Source organism: Ictalurus furcatus, chromosome 12, assembly GCF_023375685.1.
Source record: "Ictalurus furcatus strain D&B chromosome 12, Billie_1.0, whole genome shotgun sequence".
In the NCBI taxonomy this organism is placed as follows: domain Eukaryota; kingdom Metazoa; phylum Chordata; class Actinopteri; order Siluriformes; family Ictaluridae; genus Ictalurus; species Ictalurus furcatus.
In genome coordinates this window covers 2,822,501-2,840,358 of record NC_071266.1, presented here as the reverse complement: position 1 = coordinate 2,840,358, position 17,858 = coordinate 2,822,501, and the positions used below count along the sequence as shown (strand labels likewise).

The window sequence follows — 17,858 nt, the reverse complement described above, 5'->3', positions numbered from 1 at the left end:
GCTGGACAAACAAGTCCGATCCATGGAGGCCCCACCTCACAACTTAAATTATCTGCTGCTAACATCTTGGTGCCAGATACCACAGCACACGGTCTTGTGGAGTCCAGGCCTTGACAGGTCAGAGCTGTTTTGGTAGCACAAGGTGAACCTACACAATATTAGGCATGTGGTTTTAATGTTATGGCTGATTAGTTTATGATGTGTAAGTAAGTAAGTAGTTGGTTTTGTGGCGGCTGTGGCTCAGGTGGTAGAGCGGGTTGTCCACTAATCGCAGGGTTGGCGGTTTGATTCCTGGCCCACATGACTCCACGTACCGAAGTGTCCTTGGGCAAGACACTGAACCCCAAGTTGCTCCCAATGGCAAGTCAGTGCCTTGCATGGCAGCTCTGCTACCATTGGTGTGTGAGTGTGTGTGTGGATGGGTGAATGAGACACAGTGTAATGCAGACCATTTACCATTTTGTAACATTGCTGTGTAGGTGTTTAATAAACCGTTTATGTGCTGTATTACAGGGTGAACGTGCTACAGGTTTTGGAGTAGCTCTGCTCTTGGCTCTGTTTGGTCAGGCATCTGAAGACCCGCTTCTCAACATGGTCTCTCCTTTGGGCATCACTGCTGCAAATGATTCCTCAGGAGACCAGATGGAGAGAGACTGCAAAAGGAGAAGATTAGTCTGAAGATCACCTCAAATTGCTCTAGTTTCTATATTCTGAAACCAGTCTAAAAACATCAACATAACATTAAATGCATAATTACACACACCCCTCATTTATTTCACCATCAAGCATTGACCATCTCAAAAGTACTATTTTTATTCACCTTACTAGACAACACCACAAGCAGTAGTGCTGTATTGAATAAAATGAAGGTGTCAAAATAAATTTGTCACGTAGATTGGATACTTTCATTTACATCATTATCACAATGCAAAGGCAACATTTCTGCTGCAGTCCAGTGATGTCACTTAGCCTGCAAACACGTGTGGAGAGAGGGAATTTGTAATTACATAATCTGTAATGGTACATAGAAAATAAAACACTGAATTCATGCTTCGCATTTGCGTGAAAGATTTTGTAACAGCTTTGTCAGTAGTATGTAACTAATGAACCATCAGTAAACTCTTCAAACATCCCTAGTTTATATGCTTTAACAACCCTACATAATTCCACATCAGTCACACTCTTACTGAGGACTTGCCTATAATGGACATTTAGTGGACTCACAAAAGCATTTATAGGATCTGTCATGGGGGATAGTGAAGCGTCATGGTGCGCAAGCGTCATGCTTCTACCCCAATCATATATGATTCAAAAGGAATATAACTAAATGTCCAAATAGTGGATGGCTGCATTATTTTAACTTTTTTATATTATTTTAATTCCCATATTAGTGAATGGGAGCCAAGTCAAACTTCTATTTTAAAGGGAACTTACGGCATAAAACTAGAATTTAAATATACCATTTGTCATGATATGTAGTTTTTTGCTGCACAGAACTGTAACGCTTACTGCCTGTGGTTTAATACAAAACCCAGAATGCAATTCGGTAATATGTAATTCAAGCAATGGGAGTCCCTACCCTACCAAACCTCTGGGACACGTGACTCTGGCATCTAATATGATGGCATTCCAGGAAATATAGCAGTGTACACATAGCAGGAGCAAAGTAAACATAGCAGGAATTTAGTGATTTTTAAAAGCAAGCCAGAAAGCTTGCACAAAACATTGTGTTGTTACATTGTGTTCAATAGTGCAACACTATTAAATCAGAGATATTTCCAGTCCAATAGAAGATGACAGTTTTTACAAATTTGGAGGGATAATTCTAGTCCAAGTTGCCCTGTCCCTATAGCTCCCATTTCATCTCCAATAAGTCATGAATTATAAGTAAAATTGGCATGCTAAGAATTTAACAGGCTAAGCCTGCCACTTAATGAACATGCCTAGTTTATAGTGATTTAACAAATCTATGTAGTTCTTCATCAGTCGTGCTGAGGAGTTGCCAGTAATGGACATTTGGTGATCTAACTTGAGCTTACAATAAAGTTTCTAAGATCTGAAGCAATTTGGCTTTCGTTGTAACAACCTCCCCGATTTTATAATTGTAGAAGTGTATTGAGCCCGCAAACAATAATGTTGTAAGCACCAAGACACTTGTATACAGTTAAATATTAAATTAAATATATAATAATATGCAACATATGGAAAAACTGCGCAAATCACATCCTGCTCATTAAACTTAGGCCACACGTTAAGCAGTTCCTCCAGGATTTTGCAATCGCAGAAAATAATGCAAAATCAAGCAAACTATTTCATGAATATTCAGAAAAGTTTGTGATTTTTCAAAATTACCACAGACCTTCTGCAGATTTGGGCAAAGACACGTCATTTTACCTCATTACAACACACATTCAGCTAAAGCCCTTTTCAATTAACATGCGTTGCACATGAGTACAGATAAAAGGTCTCCTTTACCAGCAAACATAAGTGTGAAAGACTGTGCAAAACAGTCTCTGTGCAATTGCAATTTTACCAATTCAAGTAGTTTTCCGCAAAAAAAAGTTTAAAATACTCTGCAAGTTGCATCACAAATTTTTCGCAAAATCAAGCATTTTTGGCCACAACAATCACAAAAACTCAGTGAAATCCTGTACTAATGCACTTCATAAATCGCTACACCACATGTACCAACATTCATTTCTGTCGAGTAGTTGTTATGAGATGTGTATATGTCCGGTCATCGTGGGCTAGACTGGCACTCTGCATAATTTAATGACATAATTTACTGAAAGGATGGCAAGCCATAAACATTTTCTAGAATTACACTACTTAAAAGGTTTCATTTAACCAAATAGCATGCCCTGTCTTTTACAGCTAATCCATAATAATAAGTGGATAACATTTTAACTAATGTCAGTCCGATTCCTACATAAATTTATCGATAGATGCTTCCATCAGCTTATAACCAAGCAGTGCATTTGCTTTAGTTATGCATCGCATAATTTTCCGACCAGGCTAGTAATCGCTTTTAAGTTAAAAAATACTAAAGCAGTCTCAACACCACTAAAAAAAATATTGATCTTTACTTCAAAGTGGAGAACTGTAAAAAATGTTTTATAAAATTAACAAATTTGAAAGCAGAGGTACTGGGTTTCCACTGATGAAAATACTAAGGTCAAAGGCAATCCTGTCTGTATTTAGTAAAAGTGGAGAGAAAAGAAGCTCCATGCCTGGAAAAAAGGAGCCAAAATGAGGGTAGAGGTGTCTGCTTGCAAATGCTTTTCAAAATCGCATACTGTGACAGTACCTCCTGCTTGGACATTGATATAGTACGTACTGAATAGTATAAGTATGTAGTATATATACAATCCATATGTCCACCATGTTGGCATTGGCATTTCACCTACAGTATCTCACAAAAGTGAGTACACCCCTAAGTGAAAATGTCCAAATTGGGCCCAATTAGCCATTTTCCCTCCCCGGTGTCATGTGACTTGTTAGTGTTACAAGGTCTCAGCTGTGAATGGGAGCAGGTGTGTTAAATTTGGTGTCATCGCTCTCACACTCCCTCATACTGGTCACTGGAAGTTCAACATGGCACCTCATGGCAAAGAACTCTCTGAGGATCTGAAAAAAAGAATTGTTGCTCTACGTAAAGATCGCCTAGGCCACTGGTTTTCAAATTGGGGGCTGCAGCCCCCTTGGAGGCCACCAGGGGGTGCCCGGGGGGCCTCAACAGTTTTGTGTGAAAAAATTCTCACTCTCAGACAACCAAACACACACACAATCAATTCCTAATCTAATGTAACGTAAAGATGTAAGATGTAATTATTAATAAAAAAGGGGGATATATTCACAAGTCTGTATTTTTAATGTGTTTTAAAGACATCTTGCAAAAGGGGGGCCTCGGTCAAATGTTAATGCCATTTGGGGGGCCTTGCCCTGGAAAAGTTTGGGAACTCCTGGCCTAGGCTATAAGAAGATTGCCAAGACCCTGACACTGAGCTGCAGCACGGTGGCCAAGACCATACAGCGGTTTAACAGGATAGGTTCCACTCAGAACAGGCCTCGCCATGGTCGACCAAAGAAGTTGAGTGCACGTGCTCAGCGTCATATCCGGAGGTTGTCTTCGGGAAATAGACGTATGAGTGCTGCCAGCATTTCTGCAGAGGTTGAAGGGGTGGGGGATCAGCCTGTCAGTGCTCAGACCATACGCCGCACACTGCATCAAACTGGTCTGCATGGCTGTCGTCCCAGAAGGACGCCTCTTCTAAAGATAAAGAAAACCTGCAAACAGTTTGCTGAAGACAAGCAGACTAAGGACATAGATTACTGGAACCATGTCCTGTGGTCTGATGAGACCAAGATAAACTTATTTGGTTTAGATGGTGTCAAGCGTGTGTGGCGGCAACCAGGTAAGGAGTACTCTGGATGGACTTTCTGTTTCATCATGTACAGTAGTAAAAGACCTTGGAGTGATTATTGACTCCAGCCTATCATTTGATGCTCATGTAGATAATATTACTAGAATAGCCTTCTTTCATCTCAGAAATATTTCTAAGATAAGAAATATATTGTCACTACATGATGCAGAAATACTAGTTCATGCTTTCGTCACCTCTAGATTAGATTACTGTAATGCCTTACTGTCTGGATGTTCCAGTAGGAATATAAACAAACTCCAGTTAGTCCAGAATGGAGCTGCTAGAGTCTTAACTAGAACCAGAAGATACGACCACATCACCCCGGTCTTATCCACACTGCATTGGCTCCCAGTAAAATCTCGCATTGATTATAAAATACTTTTATTAACTTATAAAGCACTAAACGGTCTCGCGCCACAATATATAATCGACCTTTTGGTTTTCTATGATCTGCCACGCCTACTTAGATCAAAAGATGCAGGCTATTTGACAGTACCTCGAATAGTGAAGGCTACAGCAGGGGGAAGAGCTTTCGGTTATAGAGCCCCACAGTTATGGAACAGTCTTCCTATTAGTGTTCGGGACTCAGACACAGTCTCAGTGTTTAAGTCTAGGCTTAAAACGTATTTGTTTACTCAATCCTACCCTGACTAGTCTCTCTATTATGCTAATTCCCAGTCCTAATAATCTTTTCTCTCCTCTCTCCTTCTGCCGAGCCACACAAGATTTTATGGAGATACTAGGGATCCTGATCCTTTCTGATCTCCGGACCTGCCTGATCCGTTTCGGATGTCCTGCCTCTGGATGGAGCTCAAATCTTCTCCAATACCAGACTGCTGGGACTACGGCTGCTTCTATGGCCATACAGAATTCATATAAGTCAATAATGAACTTTTTCACATTATCTGTTGTTACCCAGATGAGGATGGGTTCCCTTCTGAGTCTGGTTCCTCTCAAGGTTTCTTCCTCTTAACACATCTTAGGTAGTTTTTCCTTGCCACCATCGCCACTCAGTGTCTTGCTCAGTTGGGATAAATTCGCACCTTTAATATCTGTATACCGTGTTGATATTTCTGTAAAGCTGCTTTGAGACAATGTCTATTGTAAAAAGCGCTATACAAATAAAATTGAATTGAATTGAATTGAGTACAAAGACACGTGTGTTTTGCCTACAGTCAAGCATGGTGGTGGGAGTGTCATGGTCTGGGGCTGCATGCGTGCTGCCGGCACTGGGGAGCTACAGTTCATTGAGGGAACCATGAATGCCAACATGTACTGTGACATACTGAAGCAGAGCATGATCCCCTCCCTTCGGAGACTGGGCTACAGGGCAGTATTCCAGCATGATAACGACCCCAAACACACCTCCAAGACGACCACTGCCTTGCTAAAGAAGCTGAGGGTGAAGGTGATGGACTGGCCAAGCATGTCTCCAGACCTAAACCCTATTGAGCATCTGTGGGGCATCCTCAAATGGAAGGTGGAGGAGCACAAGGTCTCTAACATCCACCAGCTCCGTGATGTCATCATGGAGGAGTGGAAGAGGACTCCAGTGGCAACCTGTGAAGCTCTGGTGAACTCCATGCCCAAGACGGTTAAGGCAGTGATGGAAAATAATGGTGGCCACAAAAAATATTGACACTTTGGGCCCAATTTGGACATTTTCACTTAGGGGTGTACTCACTTTTGTTGCCAGCGGTTTAGACATTAATGGCTGTGTGTTGAGTTATTTTGAGGGGACAGCAAATTTACACTGTTACACAAGCTGTACACTCACTACTTTACATTGTAGCAAAGTGTCATTTCTTCAGTGTTGTCTCATGAAAAGATATAATCAATATAATCAAATATTTACAAAAATGTGAGGGGTGTACTCACTTTTGTGAGATATTGTACAACTTAAAAAGAGCTGACATGCTGCCTTCTGCCATTTTTGATTCATTGACTTATGCCAGTGGTTTTCAATTTTTTAAGCCAGTGACCCCTAAAGTAACATCAAGTCCTTCACAACGTTTAACTGTTGTTAACACAACACTGTATTAGCTATATATCAAATTAATTTAGGCTTACCTTTCAGTGGGATGGATGCACTTATTTTTGGGTGCACAAAAGCTGTCTGTGGCCTCAAGGTGGATATTTCTACTCGCAGATCATCTTCAACATCATAAAGTGATCAGTATTTATTTTTCATGTATGTAACAGTGGAAAATGTCTGTTCACAAAAATATGTAGATCCAAATGGAAGCAATACACCCATTGCCACTTTGGATAACTCTCTGCATTCTTCTGCTACTGCAATCCAAAATTCAGACAGTGTGAAATTGGAATACAAAGTTTTTAATGTTCAATCACTAGACAGCTCCAGCAAGTATCTTCTACATTTGTGGGGAGATGAGTCCTAGACTCAGTGAATGGTTGCCATATCCAGTCATACAGTTCTGGTTGCATCTCTTTTGGGAAATAGTATTGTTTACATTTGGATTTACATTTAAATAAATAAATAAATGGCACACATATAGCACTTTTATCCATAGCGCTTTACACTGTGTCTCATTCACACACACACACAAATGGTAGCAGAGCTGCCATGCAAGTCGCGAACTTGCCATTGGGAGCAACTTGGGGTTCAGTGTCTTGCCCAAGGACACTTCGGAATGTGGAGTCACGTGGAATCGAACCACCAACCCTATGATTAGGGGACAACCCGATCTACCACCTGATCCACAGCCGCCCGTTTACATTTACATTTATTCATTTAGCAGACGCTTTTATCCAAAGCAACTTACAAACGAGAAAATACAAGCAAAGCGATATATCAAGCAGAGAACAATACAAGTAGTGCTACCATACAAGATCCATTAATCCGTTTGCTTCCAGAAGAAGCAGAGTGCGCAGAGTAGAGGTGTAAGTGCCAGAGTAAATTTTATTTATTTATTTATTTATTTATTTTTATGGGTTGATTAGATGTTCACGGAAGAGGTGGGTCTTTAGCTGTTTTTTGAAGATGGTGAGAGATTCTGTGGTCTGGATTGAGGTTGGAAGTTCATTCCACCACTGAGGAACAGTTAGTTTTAAGGTTCTTCAAAGGGACCTTGAGCTGCGCTGAGTAGGTACTACTAAGCATCAGTCGTTGATTGATCGCAGATTGCGTGAGGGAATGTAAGCCTTCAGAAGAGAGCTGAGGTAGGAGGGTGCTGTTCCAGACAAGGTCTTGAATTTGATGTGGGCGGCTACAGGAAGCCAGTGAAGGGAGATGAAGAGGGGTGTGACATGGGTTGTCTTGGGCTGGTTGAAGACGAGGCGTGCTGCTGCATTCTGATTGTTCTATAATCACAATAATGTGAACAATAATCTATTGTTCTAAAAGGCTGTGGAGATGACCAGTGATGTGTACTTTAAGGCTGCTGAGACTCAGTCCACTCTCCTCCGTATGGTCCTCCAGCTCAGGAAACATCTCCACATGACCTTGTTTAATTCTCTCAGCACATCTTTTAAGCTTTTTCACAAATGCATCAATTTTGTCATTCATTGTCAGGATGTTTGTATTTGGCCCTTGTAATGTCAGATTAAGCATGTTAAGCCTTTTAAATATGCATGTCAAGTATGCAGGTTTTGACAACCAATCTGGGTCTGTCAGGTGGTGGGCGAATTCTGATTTCGATACTTTCAACGAGTGCACTTCCACACGTAAAGCCACCTTCCCTTGCGATACCCATCAGACTTGTGAGTCCATCTTATTGCAAAGGGTGGCTAGCAGTTTGTTTATTGGATGAAATTTTATGTGATTTATTAGCTTGATTGCACATTTAAGAAGACTGTTAAGCTCAGGATCAAGTGCTTTGCTAGCAAAAGATTTGTGGTGTATGATGCAGTGTGTAAACTTAACATGAGGAGCCACTTCTAAAACATTTACCTTGAGTCCCTTGTTTTTACCTACCATTGTACCTGCACCATTAGTACATACACCAACACAATTATCCCATGAAAGTTCCATCTCTCTTATTTTGGTGTCCAGCTTGGTGAAAATGTCAGTGCCTGTACAAGTTCTCTTCAGCACTGCACAGAAGAGCATATCCTCATGCAGTTTTCTATCAAATGTGTATCTGATGAATGAATTAGACACAGGAAGAGAAGAATTAGACACATCGATAGATTCATTGACCTGTAATGCATATTTTTTTTCCCATTTATCCTATCAATCAATTGACTCTTAATACCTTTTGCCATATCATGTATAGACAGATATAGCTATCATGTCATTTGACAATAGGATAGTCTTAAGCTCACTTGCTATTTCTCACATGCATGACCCGACACAGCCACAGCAGCGGGTTTTATCAGGGTTTTTGCTGCTCAGCCTCCCTGCTTGACTGAGGATGACGCTCAGCCTCCCTGTTCCACTGAGGATATTGCTCTGTCTCCCAATTCGTATGAGAGCTCAACTTTACTTCCCTGCTCTTCCTCGGACGTCACTGCACCAAGCCCATCTTCGGACATCGCTCCGCCTTCCTACTCTGCTGAGGATGTCGCTATGCCTTCCTGCTCGGTTGAGGACGTGGCTCCTTTTCTCTGCTTTGTGCCATATGTCGCTCCCACTGCTTGCTCCACAGAGGACATCGCTCCCCCCTCATGCTTCACGGAGTGCATCACTCCCCCCTCTGGCCTCGTGGAGAACTTCACTCCCCCCTCTGGCCTCGTGGAGAACTTCACTCCCCCCTCTGGCCTCGTGGAGAACTTCACTCCCCCCTCTGGCCTTGTGGAGAACTTCACTCTCCCCTCTGGCCTCGTGGAGAAATTCACTCCCCACTCTGGCCTCGTGGAGAACTTCACTCTCCCCTCTGGCCTCGTGGAGAAATTCACTCCCCACTCTGGCCTCGTGGAGAACTTCACTCCCCCCTCTGGCCTCGTGGAGAACTTCACTCCCCCCTCTGGCCTCGTGGAGAACTTCACTCCCCCCTCTGGCCTCGTGGAGAACTTCACTCTCCCCTCTGGCCTCGTGGAGAAATTCACTCCCCACTCTGGCCTCGTGGAGAACTTCACTCCCCCCTCTGGCCTCGTGGAGAACTTCACTCTCCCCTCTGGCCTTGCGGAGAACTTCGCTCCACCCTCTGACCTCACAGAGAACGTTGCTTCCCCCTCTAGCTTCATAGTGAATGTTGCGCCCCCCTTGGGCTCCGCCATGAGCTTAGTTCCCCCTATTAGCTACACAGTAGCCATCACTCCACACTCAAGCCAGGCCGGGGATATCACGTAATCTCTCTGCGGTGCGGAAGAGACCGCCCCACATCTGAACCTCAGAGAACACGTCAAGCATCCTCTGTCCAGCCCCACGAGGGATGACACACAATTGAACTCTGAAATGCTGAGGGACATCTGGTCTGGGTGTCCCTGTTTCTTGTTTTGTGTTTTGCTTTGTACGTTAGTAAATGTTTCACTTTAGTTCTGCATTTGCATCCATCTCTACCTACAAACTTGACAGTGTTGGTGTTTGTCATTTAACTGTTCTTTGATTTTCTGGTTGTGAAGCACTTTGGTCAACTCTGTTGTTTTTATATTTGCTATATAAATAAATTGAGTTGAGTTGAGTTGAATAATGTATTAATAAATTATTAAAATAATAAATAATAAAATGTATTAATATAGTAAATAATGGGAATGACATGTATTTTTAGTTGTTAGTTTGATTATGAGGGTATCATCTGTTGCTGTTAAAACTATAAACTAATTGAAATTAATTATAAACTAATTGGAATTTTGTAAAGGTCATTTTACCTTTTGTAAAGGTCACAGTCATTCTGGATTGAATCAGTCCTCCCTTCAGATTTCTGAGGTATTGTTTCTGTTAAAATTCATCAAAATGCTGCTGGATTAATTAATTGGATTTTATTCCTATCCATTTTGATTGTTAACTAGATTAGGAGTGTAATATTTGTTTCTGTTAAAACAGTAATCGAATAAAATGGTCAGCCAATGACAGCGTTGGAATTTTGCATAGCTAATGAGCTGCCATTCTGGATTGAACTGGTTCTTGCTTCAGGTAAGAACAGATGTATCAGGTATAAAAAAAAAAATGCATCTCCATTTTAGTTTATTTTTTTAAATAATTTTTTGTATGGTCATATACAGTGTTAATTTCACCATATTGATGTGTTGCAATGTAATATTGTTGTAATATTTTATATTTCAGTATGATTCATGCCTCTAGTGAGTTCTTTTATTTTGAAAGATGCAGAGGAGTGCTACTTGCAGGCTTCACTTATATAAGTTGTTTCAATTTACATGCTCTCAGTACAAGTCGAACGTGTCACACCATAAATCGTCAACGTCAGGTGTCAGGTGTCATACAGACTGCAGGGCGCTCAGTATAGCAGGTCCAGGGTGCTCTTGTAGTCACGCAGCGGCAATACTGTAGAAGGATAAATTTAAAAAAAGATGATTATTATTACTACTACTAGTATTAATTAGTATTGGGCTAGTAGTAGTAGCGTTATCTGACCTATACTAGTGTTTTTTTTTAGCTACAGCCATAGTGAAGTAAGTTAATACAAAGTAAGAAAGGCTGTTGTTTCTTCTATAAAGAATGCAGTCAGGCAAGGCAAGACAGGCATGGAATGCAGGTGTGAGGAAGAAAGTAGGGCTGAGGAAGGCAAAGCACAAACTTTAAACACCACAGTCCAGGCCACACATATCCAGGTCTGTCTGTCATCATCATTACCTTCAGATCTCACAACTTCCCCCAACAATTTATGAACCATGCTGAGTTTGCACGTCGCATCAATTCATCTGTGATGGCCCCACTCTTTCAGCTGCACAGAGGCTGTCTTCTCCATCTATGTTTAAGTCAGATGTAGACAGCAACAAGACCAGCTCAAGCCAACATGATACAGATATATCACACACTGATCACAGTATAATACCAAGTTGTAGGAAATGCCATTTGCTTTATGGATCCTACATAAAACTATCCCCCATCCAAGCCACTACACTAATGGAAGAGACTAGAGTCCAGAGTGCCTCACAGTTGTGGTATGATGCCAGGAAGCTGCGTCTCACTGCCAGCACAGCAGAGAGTACCCAATCGAAGTACTATAAACCACAAAAAATTCTTCAATGAGCACTTCTACCCAGCCTTCACAGTTAATACTGTTACTAAATATGGCAAAGAAAATGAGGGCAATGTCATCAAATGGCATGCTGTGGAAAGGAGAGGCCTGGTGATCCACACTGAACATCCTTGGTTGGGTTATCTGAGAGCTCAAATCTCTTGGGGTGCCCAAACTATTGCATGGTGCTACTTTCCTTTTTTTTTTTACTCTAAAATTGTAACAAAAAAACCAAACAAACAACAACAACAAAAAACAAACAAACAGTAATCTTGCTTAAAATGTTGAAAAGAATATTTCATCTATGACTGTATGCCTTTTGGAGATCAGTTCATCTTCTACTCAACTATTCACAGTAACAGAAATTGTGGCCAGGGGTGCCCAAACTTTTGCATGTCACTGTATATATAATTATATTACAGCACTTCTGTAAGACTTTTGTGTAATTGCACTTGTAGTGAGTCTTACATCCCACAGTACTGATTCCATACTGTATCCTAACACTAAAATACGTTAGATATCCTGCGAAGTAGACGATTATAATCTTGGTAAAATCTTATACAGTTCCCCAGGTCATGCACTTTTTACACGGTCCCTTACTGACTCCATTACTAGAAAGCTCTGATGACCTGCGTTTCCTGAAGATTGGCTTCCGAGGGCTTTAACGGGAGAAAAAAATTATATTGTACTTTGTTCTCCATGGATGGATGGATGGACTTTGTTCTCGGCCCACGCCAGAGTAAGAAAATACACATTTTGTCCTTTTTGTGTGTTTATTTCTTGAGAAATAGAAGAGCGAGTATCGAATATAAAATTAACTTTACCGCAGTCTCTAAAAACAGGGCGAAAACTAGAATTAGAAGTAAATCAGACTAACGACTGAGCAATAAAGCCAATGCCAACAATACTTACAATTACTATACTTTAATCTATGTTTTTAATTACAAACTATCTAACAAACAACGTGAAATTCATCTTATGATTATGAAAAGTAAAATAATAACGCTATAAAATAACACGCGACGATAAACTATGCTTTGCTAGTATTTCCTCATGTGTAAGTCACTTTGGATAAAAGCGTCTGCTAAATGAACAGATGTAAATGTAAACTAGCCGCTGAACGCAGTAACAGCATAAAAACGTGATTTTGCACGTGCGCGCTGAAGGGTTAATATGGTAACTGAATTCTCCGGAACAGATAGTTTGACCAGTTAATACTGCACTAGTGATGTGTCGTTCATGAACGATTCGTTCATTTTGAATGAATCTTTAATACCACTCGGGAACAGCGAGTTGTGTCAGAGGGTGATTCGTTTATTTCTGACCCCCATAGGTTCTGTACCAGAAACAGAAATGATTAGTTCATCTCTCGAGTCTTCGGGTTCGAGTCGTTCGTTCTTCCGGTGACCGCCGGATAGACAATACACCATGCAATACCGGAAACAGTTTGATCGACTCGAAGCCGAAGACTCGGAGGTGAACTGATCATTTCTGTTTCCGGGGAACAGACGTGACAAATGTGACAAGAAAGAAGGACTCGGATCGGGAGGTGAGGTGAACTAACAGACTGCATAGCCTGAAGAACTAATGCTAAACTATTAATTAATCATTTCTGTTTCTCATAATTCGGCCTTGTCTGCATTAACCTATAGTTTATTTGATAGTTTATTAAGTACTAGATGTGTCAGGGGAATTTAACATGTAACATTTTAATTATATTCTACTGAAATGAACGAAATGACTCGGAAAAAAAGATTCGTTCATTTTGCTGAACGAGATTCAAAGATCCGAGTCAGTAAAATGATCCGAACTTCCCATCAAGACCAGTTAATCGTAAAGGGGTTTCGTAGAAATATTCTCAGCGCCACGCCCATTAGATGTGGCCAAGCCCCTATTGCTATATAAAGCCTGAGGTGCAGCTTGCGCTCACATGACTGTGATACGGACATCATGCTTTGGCTCGTGCTCTTTAATGTGTTTACGCTGTCCGGTGTTTTTGCCGGACGCTATTTTAACGACAATATACCGTGTTTCAAACCTCTACTGAGAAGAAGTCAACTGGGAGTCAAGTAAGAACGTGTAACCGTTTAATTCACTTTTTGTGCCAGAAGTATTTTTTAAACAAAGTGTCGCTCTGAGTCGTTTACTAGTGAAAAATTCCGCTGAATGATTAACAAAAAGAGACGCAATCTGTTAGCACACTGATAAATTACCCCAGTAACACTGTAAGTAGCTACATGATGAACTTTAGAAATCATTTTATTATGGAGCTCTTTTAAAGTTAACTCGATTTGAGACCATATCATTTCCGCAGAGGAAACGTATTTAATGCTTGCATGCTATTCATACTAAGTTATTGTAAGGGAGATCACAGAACACTGAAGCAAATCAGCAAAGTTAGCGATTTAAATATAAACTTGAACAGCGATTAGGATGATAAAATGTCATGTATAGTGGATGGCATTTTAAAATAGTTTTTGTTCAGCTGATACACAATGCAACCTGCTTTACTTCCTCCATTTACTTCCTTAGCTGGAACATAGTCTTTGAATGTTGGTGATTTGTTGTGGTTTGGCAGCTTATTGACAGAGATCTATTTATTTACATAAGTTGACAGAAATGTATCATTATATCAAGCTTTTGATTCCTTGCCCCCCCCCCCCCCTTTCATAATTCACTCTGTTTTGAATTTGTCTCACATTGAAATGGATATATTTTCTCAGGACTGTTCCACGTCCTTATCAATATGTGGAGCTGCCCAAAGCCTGGGACTGGAGGAATGTCAACGGCACCAACTTTGTCAGTACTACGCGCAATCAACACATCCCCCAATACTGTGGATCCTGTTGGGCTCATGGTAGCACAAGTGCACTTGCAGGTACACTCTCATGATGGAGGAAAAAATGGTTCAAGGTTCTTCTTACAAGGAGTGTTGGCTCGTAAAATGGCTTCAGTAACATTTTCACCACTTTCTCGTGACTTGAAAAACCTACAGGTTCATATGGGATGTGGGGATTCTTTACTATGATGAGTCATTCAACACATGACTTGCACCTGATCTGGCAGCACCAAATACTCTGTATGAATAAGGAAGTGGTAAAGAAACCAGCGTTATTCATGCTCTGTTATGATTATATTAAACCCTAAGAGGGTTAAAATGGGTGATTGTTTGGGGAGGAGAGGTTCCTCAGTATGGTGCTAATCGTGGCTACTATTCTCTACATATTGCTGATTCAACAAAATATTGTCTTTGTGTTATTTTCTACAGATCGCATTAACATCAAGCGGAAGGGAGCATGGCCTTCTGCATATCTTTCAGTCCAGAACGTTATTGATTGTGGTCAGGCTGGGTCCTGCCATGGGGGTGATCACTCCGGCGTGTGGGCGTATGCCCACAGCCATGGCATCCCTGATGAAACGTGTAACAACTACCAGGCCAAAGACCAAAGTAAGACTTTATACGGAAACACAATTAAATATGATGTATGCATTCAGTAAGGCAAAATTCAAAATGCGTTACAATCCACTGATCTAGATATATAACTGGATAGCTCATAGAATTCTAAACTGCCAGCAGTAGGTGAAGCCACCAGAAATGCTCTGGTGGCCATTTTACGATTTCCTACTGACAGAGGGTGCCGACCGACAACGGACAAAAACTGTCAATATGAACCGATGTGCTGCTTTTACCTGCAAAACAACGTTGCTAAGGCTGTAGCAGAAGTTCCCACAGGTTGTAATTTACACAGACCATGTACCTATTAAGCACAAATGGATTATTATCCCCATGTCATAATCTTTAATAATCAACAGCAAAAATAAATCAAAGTGTATAAAATACCCCCTTTTTAAAACAAAAGTAGCCAATAGTGTTTTTATAGAGATTTCATGCTGCGCTGTTGGAATATCAGCTTTGTGGTCAAAAGGTAAGAACAGAGAGCTTAGCAACAACCAGCAGCTAAACACTGATACTTAAACACTTAAGCGTTAAAAAACACACACTTAAACACAAACACTACTGTAATATTCTGAGGGGAAAGATACAGAAAATAATGGATATAAAGTGTGTGTGTGAGAGAGAGAGAGAAATACTGACACTGGTCTTGGAAGGCACATCATCCCCGTAGCAAACGAGTTTATATTTATTCAGTAGTGTTGAGAGGTTTGTGACTGTCTTTGAGCTGCTTTGGCTTTGAGGATTTGGCAACCAGCCAGCTGTACAAATAACCTGATCATTTAACACCAATTGTATAATAGTCATAATTTTGTGTATCTTTTCCCTCCGTGGATTGCAGTAGTGTGGAAGGGTTGGTGTTTAAGTGTTAGTGTTTAGCTGCCGGGTGTTGGTGCACTCTCTTTTCTTACCTTTTGACCAGAAAGCTGATATTTTAACAGTGCAGAGAGAAATCTCTATTAAAAGCACCAAAATGAAACCTACATCATCCCCCGTTGCGAATGAGTTTATATTGATGTGTTTAAATATTTTCTTTACACAACTATATATGCTGTTTTTTAAAATATCTTTTTGTGCTTCATAACTCCGCCTTATATATATATATATATGTGTTTGTATGTGTGTGTGTGTGTGTGTGTGTGTGTATGTATGTATGTATATATATATATATATATATATATATATATATATATATTATAATATATATATTATAATATATATATATATATATTATAATATATATATTATAATATAATATATATATATATATATATATAATATATAATATATAAAATATTAGGGATGCACCGAAATTATTCGGCCGAATAAATTTGACCGAACAATGACGTGTTTGATGACACGACCAAATAGCCTAGCAACCAGAGCGAGACGCGCGAATGTCACGACCTCGATGAGGGGGCGCGCGCATGCACGAGCTACGTGCTCTTCGGATGTTTATTGTGGACACGTGCGTTTGTTTTGTTTCTGTTCCGTAGTATTCGGTCACGTCGCGAAACGTAAGGGAGTAGAGTACGGAAGCAGGTAAACACGTATTTATTTAAGGGCAGGCAGACAAATCCACATCGTAGTCCAAAAAATGTAGTCAAGACAGGCAAAGGGTCGGGCGACCGGCAAACAGGCGTAAACGGGGCAAAGCAGGAATCAGAGTCTCGGTCACAGAAAACAGGGTCACAACACAAAACAAGAAACATGAACTATGGACTGGGAGCGGAAAAACCAGCGGGGACTAAATGAACTGATCTATAGCTCAAACTAACTAAATCTACCAAGGAACATAACATTAACAACGTATCTAACTATACTAGCAAAAATAAACGGGAGGTGTGGCAGGGCATACAAAACATCACGAACTACAGAGACCATGATGCGACAACAGGAGACCTGAGTGCGATGCTGGCAGAAGAGCTAAATTGCTTCTTTGCTCGCTTTGAAACATCACAACAACAGGACTCATCTGCTCCAGCCTCACCTCCACCCTCATCTGGCTCCCGTACCAGTCCAGCCCTGCCTCCATCCCCTCCTGGTTCCTGCAACACTCTACTTACTGTGAGGGAACACGATGTTAGACGGATGTTTCTGGCAGTGAACCCCAGGAAAGCTGTTGGCCCAGACGGTGTACCTGGTAAGGTGCTCAGATCGTGTGCCCACCAGCTTGCCCACATCTTTACCAGAATCTTCAGTCTCTCCCTGGCCCAAGCAGTCATCCCGGCCTGCCTAAAATTAGCCACAATCATCCCAGTGCCAAAGAAGTCGCCCACCACTAGCCTAAATGATTATCGTCCTGTGGCCCTCACTCCAGTTATCATGAAGTGCTTTGAGAGATTGGGTCTTCAGCACATCAAGGACTACCTCCCCCCAGACTTCGATCCTTATCAGTTTGCATATCGCGCAAACAGATCCACAGAGGATGCTATCGCCGTAGCTGTCCACTATGTGTTGAGACATCTAGAGCAGCAACAGAGCTACGTCCGGATGCTTTTTGTGGATTACAGTTCGGCTTTTAATACAATCATTCCGGATATTCTCATCACCAAATTGGTCACTCTTGGCCTCCCCCCCCCCACCCTCACATATGCCTGGATAAAGGACTTTCTCACCAACCGGTCTCAGACAGTGAGACTCGGACCCCACCTCTCCTCCACTCGCACGTTGAGCACAGGTTCTCCACAGGGCTGTGTGCTGAGCCCCCTCCTGTACTGTCTCTACACATACGACTGTAGTCCAGTCCACAACAATAATCTTATCAAGTTTGCTGACGACACCACAGTGGTCGGACTCATCTCAAAAGGAGATGAGGTAGCCTACAGAGAGGAAGTCCTAAACTTGGCAGCCTGGTGTTCAAAGAACAATCTGGCT

At 41.3% G+C, this 17,858-nt stretch overlaps 2 protein-coding genes across 2 annotated transcripts in view; both read left to right on the top strand.

Annotated features, from left to right (window-relative positions):
* npepl1 (aminopeptidase like 1) overlaps nt 1-1,132 on the top strand; it is a 35,281-nt gene extending 34,149 nt beyond the window's left edge. Inside the window, exon 12 of the mRNA XM_053637963.1 lies at nt 514-1,132. Coding sequence (XP_053493938.1) covers nt 514-678 — 165 coding nt within the window. The 3' untranslated portion in view covers nt 679-1,132. The remainder of the gene's footprint in view (nt 1-513) is intronic.
* Nucleotides 1,133-13,437: 12,305 nt separating this feature from the next.
* Nucleotides 13,438-17,858, top strand: part of ctsz (cathepsin Z) — a 13,054-nt gene continuing 8,633 nt past the window's right edge. The window contains exons 1-3 of the mRNA XM_053637208.1: nt 13,438-13,596; nt 14,251-14,405; nt 14,796-14,975. Coding sequence (XP_053493183.1) covers nt 13,478-13,596; nt 14,251-14,405; nt 14,796-14,975 — 454 coding nt within the window. The 5' untranslated portion in view covers nt 13,438-13,477. The remainder of the gene's footprint in view (nt 13,597-14,250; nt 14,406-14,795; nt 14,976-17,858) is intronic.